This window comes from Mesoplodon mirus (assembly GCF_964341445.2).
Source record: "Mesoplodon mirus genome assembly, chromosome: 2".
Taxonomy (NCBI): Eukaryota; Metazoa; Chordata; class Mammalia; order Artiodactyla; family Ziphiidae; genus Mesoplodon; species Mesoplodon mirus.
The window spans coordinates 205,448,573-205,464,254 of NC_138977.1; the positions used below are offsets into that span (position 1 = coordinate 205,448,573).

At 55.4% G+C, this 15,682-nt stretch overlaps 1 protein-coding gene across 4 annotated transcripts in view; it reads right to left on the reverse strand.

The window, feature by feature from the left end:
- Nucleotides 1–15,682, reverse strand: part of COL17A1 (collagen type XVII alpha 1 chain) — a gene marked incomplete at its 5' end in the record, with an annotated part of 44,146 nt that overhangs the window by 4,784 nt on the left and 23,680 nt on the right. Inside the window, 25 exons of one of the 4 annotated variants that reach the window (XM_082642164.1) lie at nucleotides 200–268; nucleotides 606–743; nucleotides 1,206–1,331; nucleotides 1,794–1,844; nucleotides 2,154–2,228; nucleotides 2,309–2,341; nucleotides 2,658–2,684; nucleotides 2,992–3,048; nucleotides 3,513–3,566; nucleotides 3,727–3,768; nucleotides 3,888–3,941; nucleotides 4,849–4,926; nucleotides 5,455–5,490; nucleotides 6,827–6,907; nucleotides 7,142–7,177; nucleotides 9,017–9,052; nucleotides 10,015–10,041; nucleotides 10,901–10,972; nucleotides 11,226–11,261; nucleotides 12,469–12,531; nucleotides 13,178–13,213; nucleotides 13,746–13,781; nucleotides 14,152–14,205; nucleotides 14,840–14,875; nucleotides 15,530–15,592. In XM_082642164.1, the coding sequence (XP_082498290.1) occupies nucleotides 200–268; nucleotides 606–743; nucleotides 1,206–1,331; nucleotides 1,794–1,844; nucleotides 2,154–2,228; nucleotides 2,309–2,341; nucleotides 2,658–2,684; nucleotides 2,992–3,048; nucleotides 3,513–3,566; nucleotides 3,727–3,768; nucleotides 3,888–3,941; nucleotides 4,849–4,926; nucleotides 5,455–5,490; nucleotides 6,827–6,907; nucleotides 7,142–7,177; nucleotides 9,017–9,052; nucleotides 10,015–10,041; nucleotides 10,901–10,972; nucleotides 11,226–11,261; nucleotides 12,469–12,531; nucleotides 13,178–13,213; nucleotides 13,746–13,781; nucleotides 14,152–14,205; nucleotides 14,840–14,875; nucleotides 15,530–15,592 (1,416 nt within the window). The remainder of the gene's footprint in view (nucleotides 1–199; nucleotides 269–605; nucleotides 744–1,205; nucleotides 1,332–1,793; nucleotides 1,845–2,153; nucleotides 2,229–2,308; nucleotides 2,342–2,657; nucleotides 2,685–2,991; nucleotides 3,049–3,512; nucleotides 3,567–3,726; nucleotides 3,769–3,887; nucleotides 3,942–4,848; nucleotides 4,927–5,454; nucleotides 5,491–6,826; nucleotides 6,908–7,141; nucleotides 7,178–9,016; nucleotides 9,053–10,014; nucleotides 10,042–10,900; nucleotides 10,973–11,225; nucleotides 11,262–12,468; nucleotides 12,532–13,177; nucleotides 13,214–13,745; nucleotides 13,782–14,151; nucleotides 14,206–14,839; nucleotides 14,876–15,529; nucleotides 15,593–15,682) is intronic. The other 3 variants (XM_082642165.1, XM_082642167.1, XM_082642166.1) reach the window with 3 other exon arrangements.

Consider the following 15,682-nt stretch of genomic DNA (forward strand, 5'->3'; position numbering starts at 1 on the left):
AACAAGCTTCCGGTAGCTGAAGGGGCTCCTCTCCGGTTGCCTGGCCTTAGAGGGGAGAGCTGATGCCCCCTTTCCAGCTGGCTGCTGGGAGCGAGGAGGGAGCGGCTCCTTGTCCCAAGGGACCGCCAAGTGTGCCTGACAAGTGCGGCCAGGAGAGAGGGAAGGCACCCCACCCTCTAGCCCACCGCAGCCGACTCACGCTGGAGCGCAGCCAGGATGTCTTGTGAAGAGATGGAGGTGGAGGACGTGCTGATGCTGTACCCCGAAGCTGTGGGGAAGGAAACTGGTTACCCGCTTAGCTGGTACTGAAGCAACGCACTCACTACTCCAGAATCACAAAGACCCGGTCAACCAGCTGTTTCCGTTTGGGGGAAATGAATGCATGGGGGTGTTAGCAGACTATTTATAATTTCTCATTTCTATATTTCTTAATCTGAACAAACCTTTTTTGAAGCTAGATTCGGCGGCCTGATTACTGTGAATTCAGCAATGAACATCACATTCAGAAAAAGGGCAAAGCAAACAGCAAATTAAGAGACGAGGCTCCAGGAATAACCGTGGACCCTGGGAGGAAGGTGTCATTACAGGGGTGGGGAGAGGCTTACTCTGTAAGTAGCTCACGACGAGGCTGGCCAGCTCTGAGTAGTTGAAAGTCTCCCCCGTGATGGTGGTGACAGGCCCGGGGGGACCAGGTGGGCCTGGGGGACCCTGAACTCCAGATAGATAAGACCTGATACTGTCACCTGTCAACAAAGAAAGCAAAGTCAGGCTTGTCCCCAAGAGGGCGTGTCCTCCCCACAGAGGTGACCTGAAGTACTTGATGAAATACACCCACCCATCCCACACAGGGGCCAAGGCAGGGCCAGCAGGGAGCCTAGATTCCCCTTGCTATAGATGGAGAAACTGAGGCCGACTCTGTGCTGGGCCAGGTGGATCTCCATGGCTGTGGACTAACAAGACTCCAGTCAGCCACCCACTTGACAAAGCTCTGGTGCCCACATGTGTGAAAACCACACCCTCACCTCCATGGCACACGGATGAGGTCGGGGGAGTGCACACCAGTATGAAAGTGTGTGTGCGTGTGCACGTGCGTGTACGAGCCTCTGCTGGGGTGAGGACAAGTCCATGTATCAATACGGAGGCAGCTGTGAGAAGGCGGGTGTCCGGGAGCTCACAGACTGCCCACTCAGACGCCGGGCACTCACTCTGCATGTAGTCAGAGATGTACTGCTGAATCTCCAGTCCGGAGCTGCTGATGGAGCCTGGAGGCCCGGGGGGCCCTGGTGGGCCTGGCGGGCCCTGCATGAACATGGTGCTCGATGACGATCCCCCTGCAGGAGAGAAAGCCTCTGAGTTGGTCTCTCCACCCTGGGGTCCAACAAGGGAGCCCAGGCAATGCTTTCACAGTCTGAGGAGGGAGAGTCTTTCTCAGTAGGAGGACTAAGACAGTGGCAAGGAGCTGTCCCAGGCCGAGCCCTCCCTTTCCTTCGGCCACCTGCTTACCGCCCACACGGCCTCCCTCGCCCCTGAACCCCCAGCTCCCAGGCTCTGTTCTCGCCATCATTCATCATCGGCGTTGCTAGTCATCTTTATCGTGCAGGCATCCTTCCCTCCCACCCCCACTAACTTGTAACCTCCTTAAAGGCAGTTCAGAGATCCCAGCACGTGGAGAAAGTATCTCATCAACACTGAATCATGGATAAGTGAATGAATGAGTTAATTAACATCCTCATTGGCATGATCAGCCTCGCTTGAAGAAGGAGAGAAGAACTTTGGGCCCCTTTGGTTCTTACCTCGAGAGGGGCCACTGGGAATGCCGGGAGCCCCTGGGACTCCGGGATCACCTGGAATCCAAAACAAGCAGCTCTGTTTGCATCACCTCCTCCAGGAAGCCTCCCCTCGTCCCTCAAGTTGAACCACACTGTCAGCTGTGGCTCAACAACTGTCCCATGTTTCTCAGTCTCATTTCTGCAATGGTGTCACAGCTTCCCTGGGCAGAGACTGTCTCCCCACACCCGTCCCTTTCTCCCTCCAGGCTCTCCTCTCTTCAGCCTCTTCTTCCTCCCAAGGCTGTAGCATCAGCAAGTACTCGCTGCCCTCTATTCAGGCTCTGGGAGCCATGCTTGCTCCCACTCCTCCCCGCCTTCACTGACCTCTGTCACCCTTGGGTCCCTGAGGGCCGGGTGGGCCTGGTGGTCCTTGTAGGTTGAGTCCGAGAGAACTGGAGCCTGGAGGCCAACAACACAGTGCAGTCAGCCAGGTGGGAAGAGGCTCCGGCAGAGCCGGCAGCAGGGGGCTCAGCACTTACCTGAGGCTGAGAACCCTGGGAGGCCTCGCTCGCCTGAGGGACACAGCAGAGACGGGACAGTCAGCTGTGCCGGCCTCCCTCTCCCCGTGCCCCAGCCCAAGACACCACCTCCCTCCCGGGGCTCCCCAAGATTCACGATGGCTGGGGCAGCACCGGCCCTCGGGTAGTATCTAGAGCTGCCGCACAGACACAGACACACACACACACGCATGTAAGTTCTCAACCATCAGAGACACACTCTTATCTACCCTCATCTGGACCAAACTCAAGAAGCTCAGGGATCTTGGAAGGTCAGCCTTTGCCACTCCCACCCCTACCCCAGGTTTGTTTGATGCCAGTTCTACTGTACCTTGGTGTCCTCGGGGGCCTGGGGCACCTGGAGGAGAAGACAGTCATGAGACGTGTCCCACCCAGATGCTGTGACTGCAAGGGGCCCATGGGGAAGGGTTCGGGGCCCCAGGGCCCCTCGTGCCTCTCCTCCCATCAGGACAAGGCAGAGGCGGATATTCTTGGCAGAGCTTCCGACCACCCCCCACGCCCTGCTGCAGGCTGCTGAGCTCCTAATGGGATAGGGCAGGAGGGTGAAGGCCCGCTCATTCAGCCTCATCCGAACTCTCCCGGCCACCAGCTGGCTCAGCAGGGGTTCACACAGGCTCCTGCGCTCCCTAAGACACTGTGCTCACCTTGCTCTCCTTTGGGGCCTGGGGGGCCAGGTGGGCCTGGAGGGCCGGAGAAGGTCTCTGTAGAGGAAAGAAATAGTTTTGAGTGTGGACGATAGATGGATGGATGAATTTTCCACTAGGGACAAGTTCTGGGCTAAAGTCTGTTCTAAAGTTATTTCCATATGTTTCTATGTTATACTATCAGCATTTATCTCATTTCATGAGCATGTGTCCTACCTACTTTATCAGAGCTGGGCTCCCTGAGGACAGGAACTAGGTCTCCCCAGTTGGCCCAGAAGCTCCCCAAAGGCAGATCTCCCCCAGGCTAGGCAACCAGGGATTCTCAGGGTGGCTGGGTTGGCATCAGTACCTTCTCTCCACGCAGCAGGTAGCATGGAGTTTATGCAAACACACTCACGGTGGAAAGTCAGAAGGAGGAAGCATGGTGAGTAGGTCAGAAAGGCTGCGTGCCCATGACCATGGCATGTGCTGGGGCTGGGGCTGAGGTAGAGAACAGGAGCGACTTGACTCCCCAGCATTACCTGAGCTGGTCAGGAGAGATCCTGGTGGGCCTGGTGGGCCTGGCAAGCCTTCCCCTAGATAAGAGAGCACCCAAGACCTATTAATGCCAAGAGGTGGGCCAAGAACACTCTGCCCAGGAGCCGAAGTGACAGAGAAGCTGTTTCCTAAGAGCCGGCCCAGAAGAAGCCTGGGCTCTGGGTCCCATCATCTCTCACCCCACTGCTCAGCTCTCACCTGCTGGGCCTCGAGGTCCTGGGGGTCCTGGAATGGATGGTCCTGTAGAAGAGGGTGAGGAAGAGGCAATACTGAACCCAGGATCTTGGCTTCCTCACTAAGTGCCTTGAGCCCCCTGCCCCTAAGATTCCCCACCTTCCAAAGATCCCTGAGGTGCTCACCTGGTGGCCCAGGTGGTCCAGGTGGGCCTGGGAGACCTCGCAAATCAAGACCCTCTGTGGAAGGGAGAAACCAGAAATGAGCAAAAGCTGTCATAAGGCTGCTCTCCACCAGCCTCACCCCTCACCAGGATCCTCGGTGCCTGTGCTCACGCCCACACACCAGGCCATGGTCATGGGTCGTGGCACAGGACCCTCCAAGACCCCCTCTGCTAGAGGTGCCTTTTGCTCAGAGGCAGGGCGGGGCTGAGTCGAGCTCCCTGGTGGCTGATGGGGGTGTGCAGTGATGATTAAGAGCATGGCTTCGGAGTCAGACAGCCTGAGTTCAAATCCTGCCTCATCACTGCCAGCCTGTGGGCAAGTTCTTGACCTTTCAGCCTCAGCTTCCTCCACTGTAAACCAGAGGCCCAAGATCTACATCACAAGGGCCTTGTGCAGACTCAGTGGGACGACAAGGCACAGCGCCTGGCACATGGTGACTGTTAGACCAGGGCTGGCGTTGTCTCTGCTGTTCAAGTGCCCAGGTGCCCAGGTGGGAGGTCCAGCAGCATCTCTGCCTGGGTTCTTTAAAGGACTCTGGGAAGCGGAGGACCCAGGAGTCAGCGCTCCTAGGCCGGGCCTGTGGCTGAGAACCCAGGGAACCTCGTCATTATTCATGGTGTGGGGGGTTCAGGACTCCTCCAGTCACACTCACAGGGCTGGGCTCAGAGGCCCCATGTGACCCTGGTCCTCCTGGAATCCGGAGAGCCTCTCTGACAGCTGTGCCATCCCCTGTGACTCATCCTCCACAGCTGATAAAACTGCTGTTCCTTCTTAGCGAGCACTGCATTTCAGAGGAACTGGCCATCCTTACACTGGGGCTCACGATGACTCACTGGTGCAGCTGCCGCAGGCCCCAGTGCATGGCCACCTCTCCCACTCCCACCCCTGTGTCACCTGTCCCGGAGAACACGGAGGCACTCACGGGCGGAGAGGACCTCAGAGATGGAGCTGCTGCTGCCCATGAACGATTCACCAGGAAGTCCTGGCTCCCCTCGCGGGCCTGTGGGGAGGACACAGAGTTGGGGGACACCGCCTGCAGCTGTCAGTGCTTTCCCTCTGGAGCTGCCCGGGTGCTCGGGGTCGGGCAGGGCCAAGCAGAGCTGACTGTGGGCGGGGCTGAGCTGACTGTGGGCGGGGCCAGAGTGTTGGCTGGGAGCGAGACACACCCCAGGAGGAGCTGGAGTCCATTTTTTTGGTATTTGGATAAGTTGCTGGACAGTGACACGATTCTCAGGATATGGTCACCAGAGGCCTGAGGCCTGTGAAGATAGCTGAGCTTGATCCTGACCCAAGAGCTTCAATCTCCCTTTTGGGAGGACCCCTACCTTCTCAGAAACATAGAAAAAGGTGGGAGGAGGTGTCTCCTCTGGCTGCAGAGGCCTTGCCGGGGCCTTGGAGAAGAGCCCGGTGGCCCCTCACCTCCCTTCCCAACATGCACATCTCTCACTTAAAGGTGGGGCACAGGGCCACCCCAGGAAGGAAGCTCTCCACAGCCTACAGTCATGCGTTCTTTCAGGGTGTGACATACCTTGCTGTCCTGGGAGACCAGCTGGGCCAATGGGGCCTGGAAATGGGGTTGGGGAAGAAAAGATTTTATCATACCTCTAGGGGCAGAGTTCTAGAAAGAACTGAAGAAAAGGCAGGTGCCTGGGTACATAAGTACTTTCCTCACAAGGCATGGAACAGTGGCCCAAAGAGGTCACCTTGCTTATTTGAAAGCAATAAGCAATTTGAGACCAGCCCTGTGGTCCATTCCAGTGAGAATTCCTCTGCCAGGCACTGAGGCCCCTGGGATGGGCAGGACTGCCCTCTCTGACACTGTCCTCCGATGGTTAGGGACTTCTAAACACCCCCAGTGTCCCCACTCTCACTGGAGTTCATCAGGAGGGAAGGCCGATCCATACTTGCATTGGTCATATTAAATAATGTATTTCATTTACACACAAACATTTTAAATAATTAAAAAATAGATATAAAAAAACAGGCATTTTGGATAAATAGAAAGAAGTATCACCCACAATTCTTTAACTTACAGGCATTTTGTTGTATTTCCTTCCAGCATTTTTTATCTTATATAAATATAGTTGCAACTACAGAGCACACATTATCGAGTATTCTGCTCTTTTATTTTTAAAAAAATTTTTTATTGGCGTATAGCTGATTTACAATGTTGTGTTACCTGCCCTTTTATTTTTTTATTTTATTTTTTTTGCGGTACGCGGGCCTCTCACTGCTGTGGCCTCTCCCGTTGCGGAGCACAGGCTCCGGACGCGCAGGCTCCGCGGCCATGGCTCATGGGCCCAGCCGCTCCGCGGCATGTGGGATCCTCCCGGACCAGGGCATGAACCCGCGTCCCCTGCATCGGCAGGTGGACTCTCAACCATTGCGCCACCAGGGAAGCCCTACCTGCTCTTTTAAATAACACTGTTATCTGCTAACAACTTTAAGTCTTCATATTTTTGTAACCATCTCATTATTGTTGGACGATTGGGGGATATTTGCACTTTTGTTGTTCTTGATGCATATTATCAAGTTGTTTTCCAAGAGGAAACAACTTGAGGACTGACTCTGACAAGTCAAATACTGGATCTGGAGGCAGAAGGACCTAGGCCAAACCCTGACTCTGCTATTTCTTATCCGTGTGACCTTAGGCGTGTCATTTACCTGCTCGAGCCTCCAATGGTACTGCGGGGACCTAGTGAAGCAATGCCATGCAGGGCTTGGGCTACTTGCTGGGGAGTGATCAGGGCTCACCGGGCTGTCCGGGAGAGGCTTTCTCAGCCCCTTCCTACTCTTCCCCGGGTTCCGGCCCGGGTTTCAGGATTTGAGCGAATGCCGCTATAGTCAAATGCAACCAAGGCCTGATACTGATCTGGGGTAAAGCAAGAAAACAGACTGACCTGAGGCACCTGGAGGTCCTGGAGGTCCCATGGCTCCAGGAGGTCCCGGGGGACCTGGGACAGTGAGAGTCGATGATCCCTCTGAAAACAGAAGGCACATTGAATGCTGAGCCTCACTCTCCTCGCTCAGAGGGGACCCAGGCCAGGCTGTGGGCCAGGTCGGGCCAGTATTACGTCTGAAATCCCCCCACCCTCCTCACTTCTGACTGGAAGAGCTCAGCCCTGCACCTTGCCCAAAGCACCAGGCCCGCGGACTTGGAGGGTGTTGAGGCGGAGCCGGGGCAGACGCCCAGTAACAGCGCAGGGCCTGCTCACCTGAAGTCACGATCCTGCCTGGAGCTCCCGGTTCACCTGGGAGGGGAGCAAAAGGAGAGTGGTTATTCCCAGCATCAATTAGTGGCTCAGTGAATCATTTTCAAGGCCTCTGATTGCATTTGAGACCCACTCCTGGGCTTCTAACCCTCAGGCTAAAGGCATTTTAATGAACTGAAGGGAAGCATACAGGATGCATTAAGCACAAATCTCTGCACTGGAGACCCTGGAGGCTCGAGCATCAATCTTCTTGGCTCACATTAGCTTTTGGAAGAAGCTGGGACTCTGCGAAGGGGCTTCATTTGTGGGTGTTGGAGAGTTTGCCTTTTGGTGAGGCCAGAATGAGCTGACTCAGGAGTCGTTCCCCCTCCCACACTCCATCTTCTCCCACACTGGGCACTGCAGGCTCTTACTAGGAATTGCTTTAGGTGGGAAAATCACTGAGAGGTCAAAGAGCAGAGGCAGTGAGCCTGCGGGGTGGAGCCTGGTTCCCAGTGCTCCTCAGGTGCTAATTCCCTGGGACAGTAGTAGGGTCTGCACAGTCAAGAGGGGGTTCTGTGGTCTGGGAAACTCCGAGTTATGTAAAGGTTAACAGATCTCTTCTCTGCCTTGTGTCTTAGAGGGTTGAAAATGCAAATGTGCATAGAGGACTTCCAAGAAGGGAGTGTCAGAGTCACACTTTCCCAAGGCTGTCGCGATGGAAATCCACATTCTGAAGAACAAGGTGAGTGAAGTAGAGGATGGAAAACCCTTGACTGGAGATTCTTCTGGGACACTTTTTTGTCATTTCCCAAGGCCTGTGGGCAATTCAGTCATCCACACACTGAGGGGTGATATTGACTTCCCCCTTTGGGGAAGTAGAGGGATGGGCTCTCTCTGCTTGCAATCTGCCAGCCCCTCGAGGTCAAGGCCAAGAGAAAGCACTTGACTTTATTTTTGTTGGAACACAATCCAGTATCAGGTAAAATGTCCACCTCTTGTGCACACTGGACAGAGAGTCACAGGCCCTGGAGAAGGGCAGGGTGTCTCTCCTTGAGAATCCCCAAGCCTCTGATCTCTTACTAAAGACGCCATCAATCCATGAGCAGATCTGTGGACCCAGAGACGTGTCTGCTTGGGATGTACTTGAAAGAACTCCTTGGCCCAACCCGTTGTTAGCCATAGTTTCTGGAAAGCACGTCCCCCCCAAGGTGACAGTGACAGAGGGCAGCTCCACCGAACGTCAGGGTTCAGGAACGTGGGGTCACAGGGACAGGAGAAGGACCGTCCCTGAGCAGCCCCTTTCCTGGACTGGCTCAGGGTTGGGGTCTGATGGCCCAGAACTGGATGCGAATGTCACCCTACATGTAAGGGTCCAAGTCCTGAGGATGCCTCTCTGAGAACTCTGACTTTGCCCTCTTAGTAACATCTGAGAGGCTCCTCCCTGCCTGCATCAAAGCCCCTCTCAGAAAGGGGGTGGCAGCGTCCCCGTTACCCTGAGGCCTGTGTGGACCATAACACTTGTCCCAGGGAAGAGGCATATCATGGGGGGACCATGCCTAAGTGAGGGGACAGAGTCAGCGGTGGGGGGCACCGCGGTGGGGGGCATTAGAGAGTCAGTGGTGGGGACAGCAGCCTTGCAGATCCTCCTCCATCGAGGGCTTGGAGACAGCCGGGCACCAAAGCGAGGCTCTGGATTGTGGGGGGAAGGGTGGGGCTTGAGGACTCAGGGCTTAATTGGTCAGAAGAATCCCTGGCTCCCCAGCCTCACAGCCTTCCACTGAAGCCACTAGATGCCACTATTGATCCAGGCTGTGGCCACAGAGGGACCTCCCTCCTGCCAATGCCTCCCCTCCTGCAAAAATGACCAGTGACTGTCTAATTTGGAAAATCACTTACCTTTAGCCCCTGGTCGGCCGGGGGTACCAGGAAGTCCTGGTGTGATTGAAAACAAGTCAGTCAGGATGATTAAGGGCCAGCAATTCCAGACCCCCTGTTTTAGTACCTAGCGCTCTGTCACTGGCAAGGCCACAATTCTGACTGAAACCTGCAGACCCACCTGGCTCAACCTTCTGCCTTAGCCCAGCTCCCTTGAGGGAGCCTCTTGCTCTGAGCCCTTCTCCCTCTCTAGGAAATGGAGCAACAGCTGGGCTGGAGGCAGAGGCTCACAGGTCGAGCTTTGGGGGATCCCAGTCCCTCTGGGTAATGAGCCCCCTGCAGCCTGCAAAGCGGCCATTGTAACCCACCGGCCCTGCAGCCTGGGGGAGTAGGGGCTGGGCTTCCTATATCTGATGCAACACCCCCTCTTGCTTTTGTCCACAACTCCACCAGGGAGCATTTGAAAGATATCCCTGTGTGCTCAACTGTTGGGGGGGAGATGCTGTTTGATTTTATTTTACATCTTTGCCTAATTTCCTTTAGGAGTTGGGGCTGGTGTGGTGACAGCTTCTCAAATCCAAGTGGGTGCACACTGTCCAACTATCAGACAGGCTCTGACACTGGGGCTGTCCCAGGGAGGCTGGGCCCTTCTGCATGAGATGAGTGCCCACTCCCTACCGTGCCACAGGGGATGTGGGCCTCTGTAGGGCTAATGGGACTCCTGGGCCTGGAGCCTCCTCTTGGGGGTCCCTGCACCAAAGGGGACCAGGCTCAGGCAGGCAGAATTCACACGTGATCTAACCTCATCTCTCCTAGAATGGCTTTCTAGATTGTTCTGTGCATATTTTTCCTTCCTAAGGTGTTTCTCAAGACTCACATTAAAATGACCTGAACCCATTTTTGCTGGGAGAGTGAGGGAAGGAGAGGAAACACTAAGGTGACTGGAGAAGCATCTGCCAAATGCTGGGATTGGGAGGCTTGGCGGTGGCATTTGAAGTGGCAGTGACCCGATGACTCACCCTGAGGTCCTTGGGGTCCTGTGAGACCTACGGAGAGTAGAAGACATGAGAGGAGAGTTGAAGGGTGGAGGAGCCGACCCCTCAGCAGCAGGAGAGGGCAGAAGGGATTGGTGGGCACAGGAGGATGAACCCCGTGTCTGGGACAGCCGGACTCCAGGGTCCTCGCAGCCCTGGATGAGAGCAGTTTTCTGACTCACTGCTCCATCAGGGGATGGTTCTTAGCCCATTTGGGGTCAAGACCCTTTGGTGTCTGAGAGCTACAAACCCCAAAATTTCATACACTCACTGATCCCTAATGCTGCCCCCAGGCTCCCTCCTGGGTACTCTCCATCTGTGCACCCACCAAAGGAGCCCAGAGGCCCCCTGGTTCCTCATTGGCCCCTGAGGATTGCCACCTTGTCCTCCCGGCTTTCTTGGTTTGTTTTGATTTGTTCTTCCTGCAGCCCTGAGGATCTTGCTCCTGCTGGGCCTTTGGTGGAGACCCTAACAATGGCTTATCTCCCCAGACTGGTGGGTATTGGCGAGGGTCCAGGTATGGCCCAAGGGGGTCCACTGGGGAAGGGCTCAGAGGACCCAGACACTGAGGTGGTGATAAACTGCCATTTTTAAGAGACTCCTTGCCCCTTTCTAGAACTCCTTGCTTTCAGTGTTGATCTCTCTTTTCCAAGTTGCCAGACTTGGTGACTCAGGTGTCAGGACTCACAGCCGCTATGCCCGGCTCAAGCCAGCAATTGTGGCATTTTCCTAATGAGCTGCTAGAGGAAAATGGATTAAGGAAGGCACGCACACGCACACACACACACACACACACACTCTCTCTCTCTCTCTCTCTCTCTCTCTCTCTCTCTCTCTCTGCATGGCCAGCTCCCGCTTCCCACTCTGTTACCTGGCTTTCCTGGGTCTCCAGAAGGTCCTGGTAAGCCCCGGATGCCGGGCATCCCTGGAAGACCTTGTTCCCCTAGAGAAAGCATGACCAACATGGAAACGTTTTCCTTTTAGGCAAGCTGACCAGCCAACGCATCGGAGCCAATGGTCTCTTGGGGTTTTACTGAGTAACTTGCTGGCAGTTGGTAGGGAGGAGGGAGATGAGACTGGGACCTTGCACACCTCCCTGTGATGTACGCCCTCTGGCCTTGGGGGCTGCGCGCTGGGACATGGGCAGGGGGGCAGTGGCGGGCCGGGGGAGTGAGGACAGCAGCTGAGTGACCAACCTCTTGGGCCTTGGTGTCCGTCGGGGCCAGCTTGTCCTAGGAAAGAAGATGCAAGCTCATCAGTGACTCTGGGAGCTACTCTGGGACTCCCTCTCTCCACTGCCTTACAGCCTCACAAGCTGTCTCCTAGGTGGGGCACCCATGCATCCCCTCCCGCAGCCATTAGACGTGGAAGAAGCCCTGTCGTTGTCACACCTGCAGGGTGCAGCTTTCCCCCTGCCCTCTCCTCCTAAACCAGTAATGCCTCTTTTCTCCTGCTGAGAACTGTTCCACGGCGCCCACTGCATCTCCCGCATTGATGGCACAGGACTCGCACACACCAGATGCTCAATACACGTCGGCCTCATTTGGTCCAGGTCCTGGAGGTCAAGATTCTCCAAGATCTTGTCTCCTCTGCTGTAGGCATTATCTTAACCTCTGTCCAAAGTGATGTCCTTCTGGGACCAGCTCTTCCCACCTGCTTTTTCCCACCTCTTTGTCTTTCCTCACTCATATCTCTGCGTGGCATTTTCTAAATTGATGTGATTAAAATCTTCTTTACTTTTTAGAACCATCTGAAAAGGCACCTCTCTCATCCTTCCGGTTGGAAGAAACTTCTCTCTCTACTGTTTCCGCATAGCACCCTGTACCTTTCACGGCCCTTGTCATCTCACACAAACTTGATCTCCCCTCGAGGGAGGTAAAGCATCTTACTCTCCCAGCACAGCATCCTGCACACCATCAGCGCTTCCTAACACTTTGTTAATGAATGAGATCATGAATGCACCACGTCTCCATTGGTGGGGCTTAGACCCTTCTGGGATGTGGTGTCAAATGCCTGGCCCCGTGGGGGGTCTTTAGCCAGCTTCCTTGTCCTGGCTGACAGGTTCCTCAGTGAGGGTCGGCCAAAGGGCTGAACCCTGGAGTATCAGGGCTATGCCTGGAATTCTGCGGGTTCCAAAGAACCTCAGCCCTTGTTTGTCCTCCCCAAGGGCCTGAGGGTCTTAGAGGCAGGAACCGGGGGCAGATGGACCATGTCCTGCCAAGCCCCTCCAGAGCAGTAAGAAACTGTTAGAGACAGCAGCAGCTCTCTGAACCCCAAGAGGGATGCCCAGATCCAGGAACAGCCTGTAAATGGAGCCTCTACCAGGGGTGGGTAGATTAGAGAATGGGAGCTGCAGCTCTAGGAGAATCTCAACTCTAGGGCCATGATGATGACCGCGGCGGGGCAGACCCATGGTGTTTGCTGCTGTGAGACACTCACCCATTGCTCCTTTAGGCCCGGGCTCGCCCACAGCACCAGGTAAACCTTTCAAGCCGGGCTCGCCTGCAAAGGAAATGGACTAGGTGTTTGGAGGAGCTTGACAGTGGTGAACACTCTACCCTCCCGGCCACCCCCAAGCCTGCCACTTCCCCACCCAGAGGAGCTTGGTGTGTCAGCCAGAGGCGGGAGCCACAGCGTCAGCTTTGATTCTAAAGTCAGGCCTCCCACCCCCGGCAGCAGGCACGGACTGGCCCAGAGGCCACGCCCGGTCTGAAGGGGCCTGTGTATGAGTCTTATTTCCTTGGCAACAAAACGCTGCCCCTCGTAGCCAAAGCACTGGTGCTGTTAAAGTCCTCTTTAATCGTGCAAGTCGGCAGGAGGTACGTGGATACAAGTAGTGCAAACTTTCTGCCACTAGGGAAGAGCTTAATTTCCCAACTCAATTCTTCAAACGGATCAGAGATAATCATAAACTCCCTTTTCTGCCCCAAACATTTACTATCTGGGCCATACATGTTGATGCTGGCTTATACTCCATTCAGTGCTTTATTTTATCTTGGCCTGCTTTTTTCTAGATTGCAAGTCCCCTGAAGGTTTTAGACAGAGATTCTGTCTCCTACTTCTGTATTTTTTCCCCCCATCTCTGGTACCCAATGGATTTACAAAAAGTCTTTAGTGGATCACAGTAGATTTCCTGTGTGGGACTGACCTGTGAGGCCTCGGGGTCCTTTCTCACCCTGGTCACCTAAAATAGAAATGGGGCAGGGGTGGGGGGTGGAGGAAGCAAGCATCAGTCAGGAGCAAGGAAAAGAATCTCACCCAGTAAGAGGGACCCCGGGCTGCAGAGCGGTCCCCACTCTACCTGTAAGCTGCGGTCAGCTGAATGTTGGTAAGAACTCAGCATTAACAGAGCCCAAAAGGCACACTAGATAGAGCTCTTCCGGGTCAGGGCCCCCCCACAGACTGACCCAGGCCCTGCTGTCATACCAGTGTGTGCTGTGGGCAAGAGGGGGGCCGGACTAGAGGGGAGAAGCCTCAGTGCTGCATCCATGCCACCCCGAGGGCCACCCAACCACAGCATTGTGACGCTGGTGCTGTTCCTCCTCTTTGTGCCTCAGTTTCCCTGAGAGGTTCGACTAGAATATCAGATCCCTCCCAGCCCCAGGGTCCAGGAGCCAAGTCATATGGGTTTTTGGACACCGGGACAGGGGTCACATCTGGGTTCCCAGGAGTCGGCAGGCTGTGGTGTTGTCCGGGCAGCAGCAGGAGAAGCATACCTTTGGGTCCTGGTGGTCCCATAGGTCCTTTGTCACCTGAAGAGGAAATGGACACCTTAGTGTAAAGAGCCTTGGTAGGGACGACCAACAAGGGGCAGAGTCTGTGTCTAAAGACAGGCTCCCCCGCAGTCCTCACTGCCCCCTCCCCTCATGCACCTGTCGGCCTGCACAGGCTGTTGGCATGTCCACCAGACCCTGTCCCCCCAGACCTCCTCCTTTTTTTTTGGCCGTACCACACAGCATGTGGGATCTTAGTTCTCTGACCAGGGTTTGACCCGTGTCCCCTGTGTTGGAAGCATGGAGTCTTAACCACTGGACCGCCAGGGAAGTCCCCCAGACCTCCTTCTTAAGTGAGTGGCATCTACAAGGTGATGTCCCCTCCCTCTAACCCCTTCCCCCAGCTTACCTTTGATGCCAGGGAGTCCCACTTCACCTCGGAGCCCTTGGCGACCTACAGAGCCTGCACACAGAGGAAACCACACGGGTGGATGAGTGTCCCCAGCTTTGGAAGGGATGGACATGCACACGGCACACATACACACAACACGTACACACACCTACTTGGCACACAAATGTACACACACACATAGGCACACACACTCCCTGGGGTAAAAGTCAAGGGCTGCTGTTCACAGACTCCTCCCCATGTCCCTGCTACATCGTCCTGGTCCAGGTTCCTTGTCCCTGAGACTACCAGGCCCGGGGATGAGGACCCCTCATGGGACCCTGGCAGAGACGTTGGCCTGCATCACAGAGTGGGCTGCAGCTCAAGACTCCCAGGACAGCGGGACAAGCTCTGGCCCACAGGGGATCAGGTGAGGCAGGCGCTTTGCTCAGATCGTGGCAGACTGGGAGCTGCCTGCTGCTGAAGCTGCTGGAGGGCCTCGTGCCCCAAGTCAGGTCAGAACAGATCTCAGGGGACCCATTGGTACCAGCCTCAGCCGCAGGGGACACACGTGCAGATGTGAGTTTTGTGTCTCTTAGAGGCTCTCTTTATAATTGCTTCTTTTGCTTGAAAAATGTTTGTTTCTCCATTTAACATCCCTCTCTTTGCCCCAGAAATAGCATCTATTTATGAGAAGAAGGCTACTGACCTGGGGGACCCTGTGGGCCAGGAAAACCGCTAGAACCTGAGGAGGACAACATGACAACAATGAATCAGATGGGTCGGGTAGAGGCCAGGGACACTGACCCCATGGTGAGTGGCAGGTGGGAGGGGTGGGGCATGCACCCCCAGGTGAGGGCTGCGTGTGCGCACCAGGACCCCAGAGCCAGTGGGTCCAGGAGTGATCCCAGTGCAAAGTCCTCCTTAGGGAGGAAGCTGTAGCTGCTGGGATCAAGAGACCCTTTGCTCCTTCCCGGTCAAACATTTGATCTGGGGCAGGGGCAGGGAGGAGAGTGGGCCAGATGGGCGTCGCACTGTGAGAAGGCCCCATTTGCCTGGCTTGTCCAGACATATTGCTCTCAAACATTTGCATCTCGGCCCTAGCCAGCAAGGAAATTGTCTGACTTCTGATTTCCAGATCCATTCCCCCACTTAGGGGCCACATAACAGGGCCATCAAAGAGAGATGGAAATGTGACTCCCAAATCCACCACAGAGCCAAAATTACAGCCCCGATCCTGATGCCCAGGGACTTCTTTGTGGGGGGACCCTCTGTGGGCCCGTCGACCCCGCACAGGCCTGGGACCGTGGGTTAGGACCATCTGGGATCCCAGTGCCTGGATCTCTGAGATCCATCCTGGTTGTGGCAAACTTGGGTTCCGTCTGGGTACCTGACTTACCTTTGGGACCCACAGAACCTGGGACACCAGGTGGGCCTTGAATGCCCGGTTGACCAGCATCCCCTGGGGAGAAATAAGCACTTTGAGAGGGTACCCCAGTTTGGTTGCCCACCCAGCCCAGTGGTGTCATTTGCAGGGTAGAGGGAACACTTC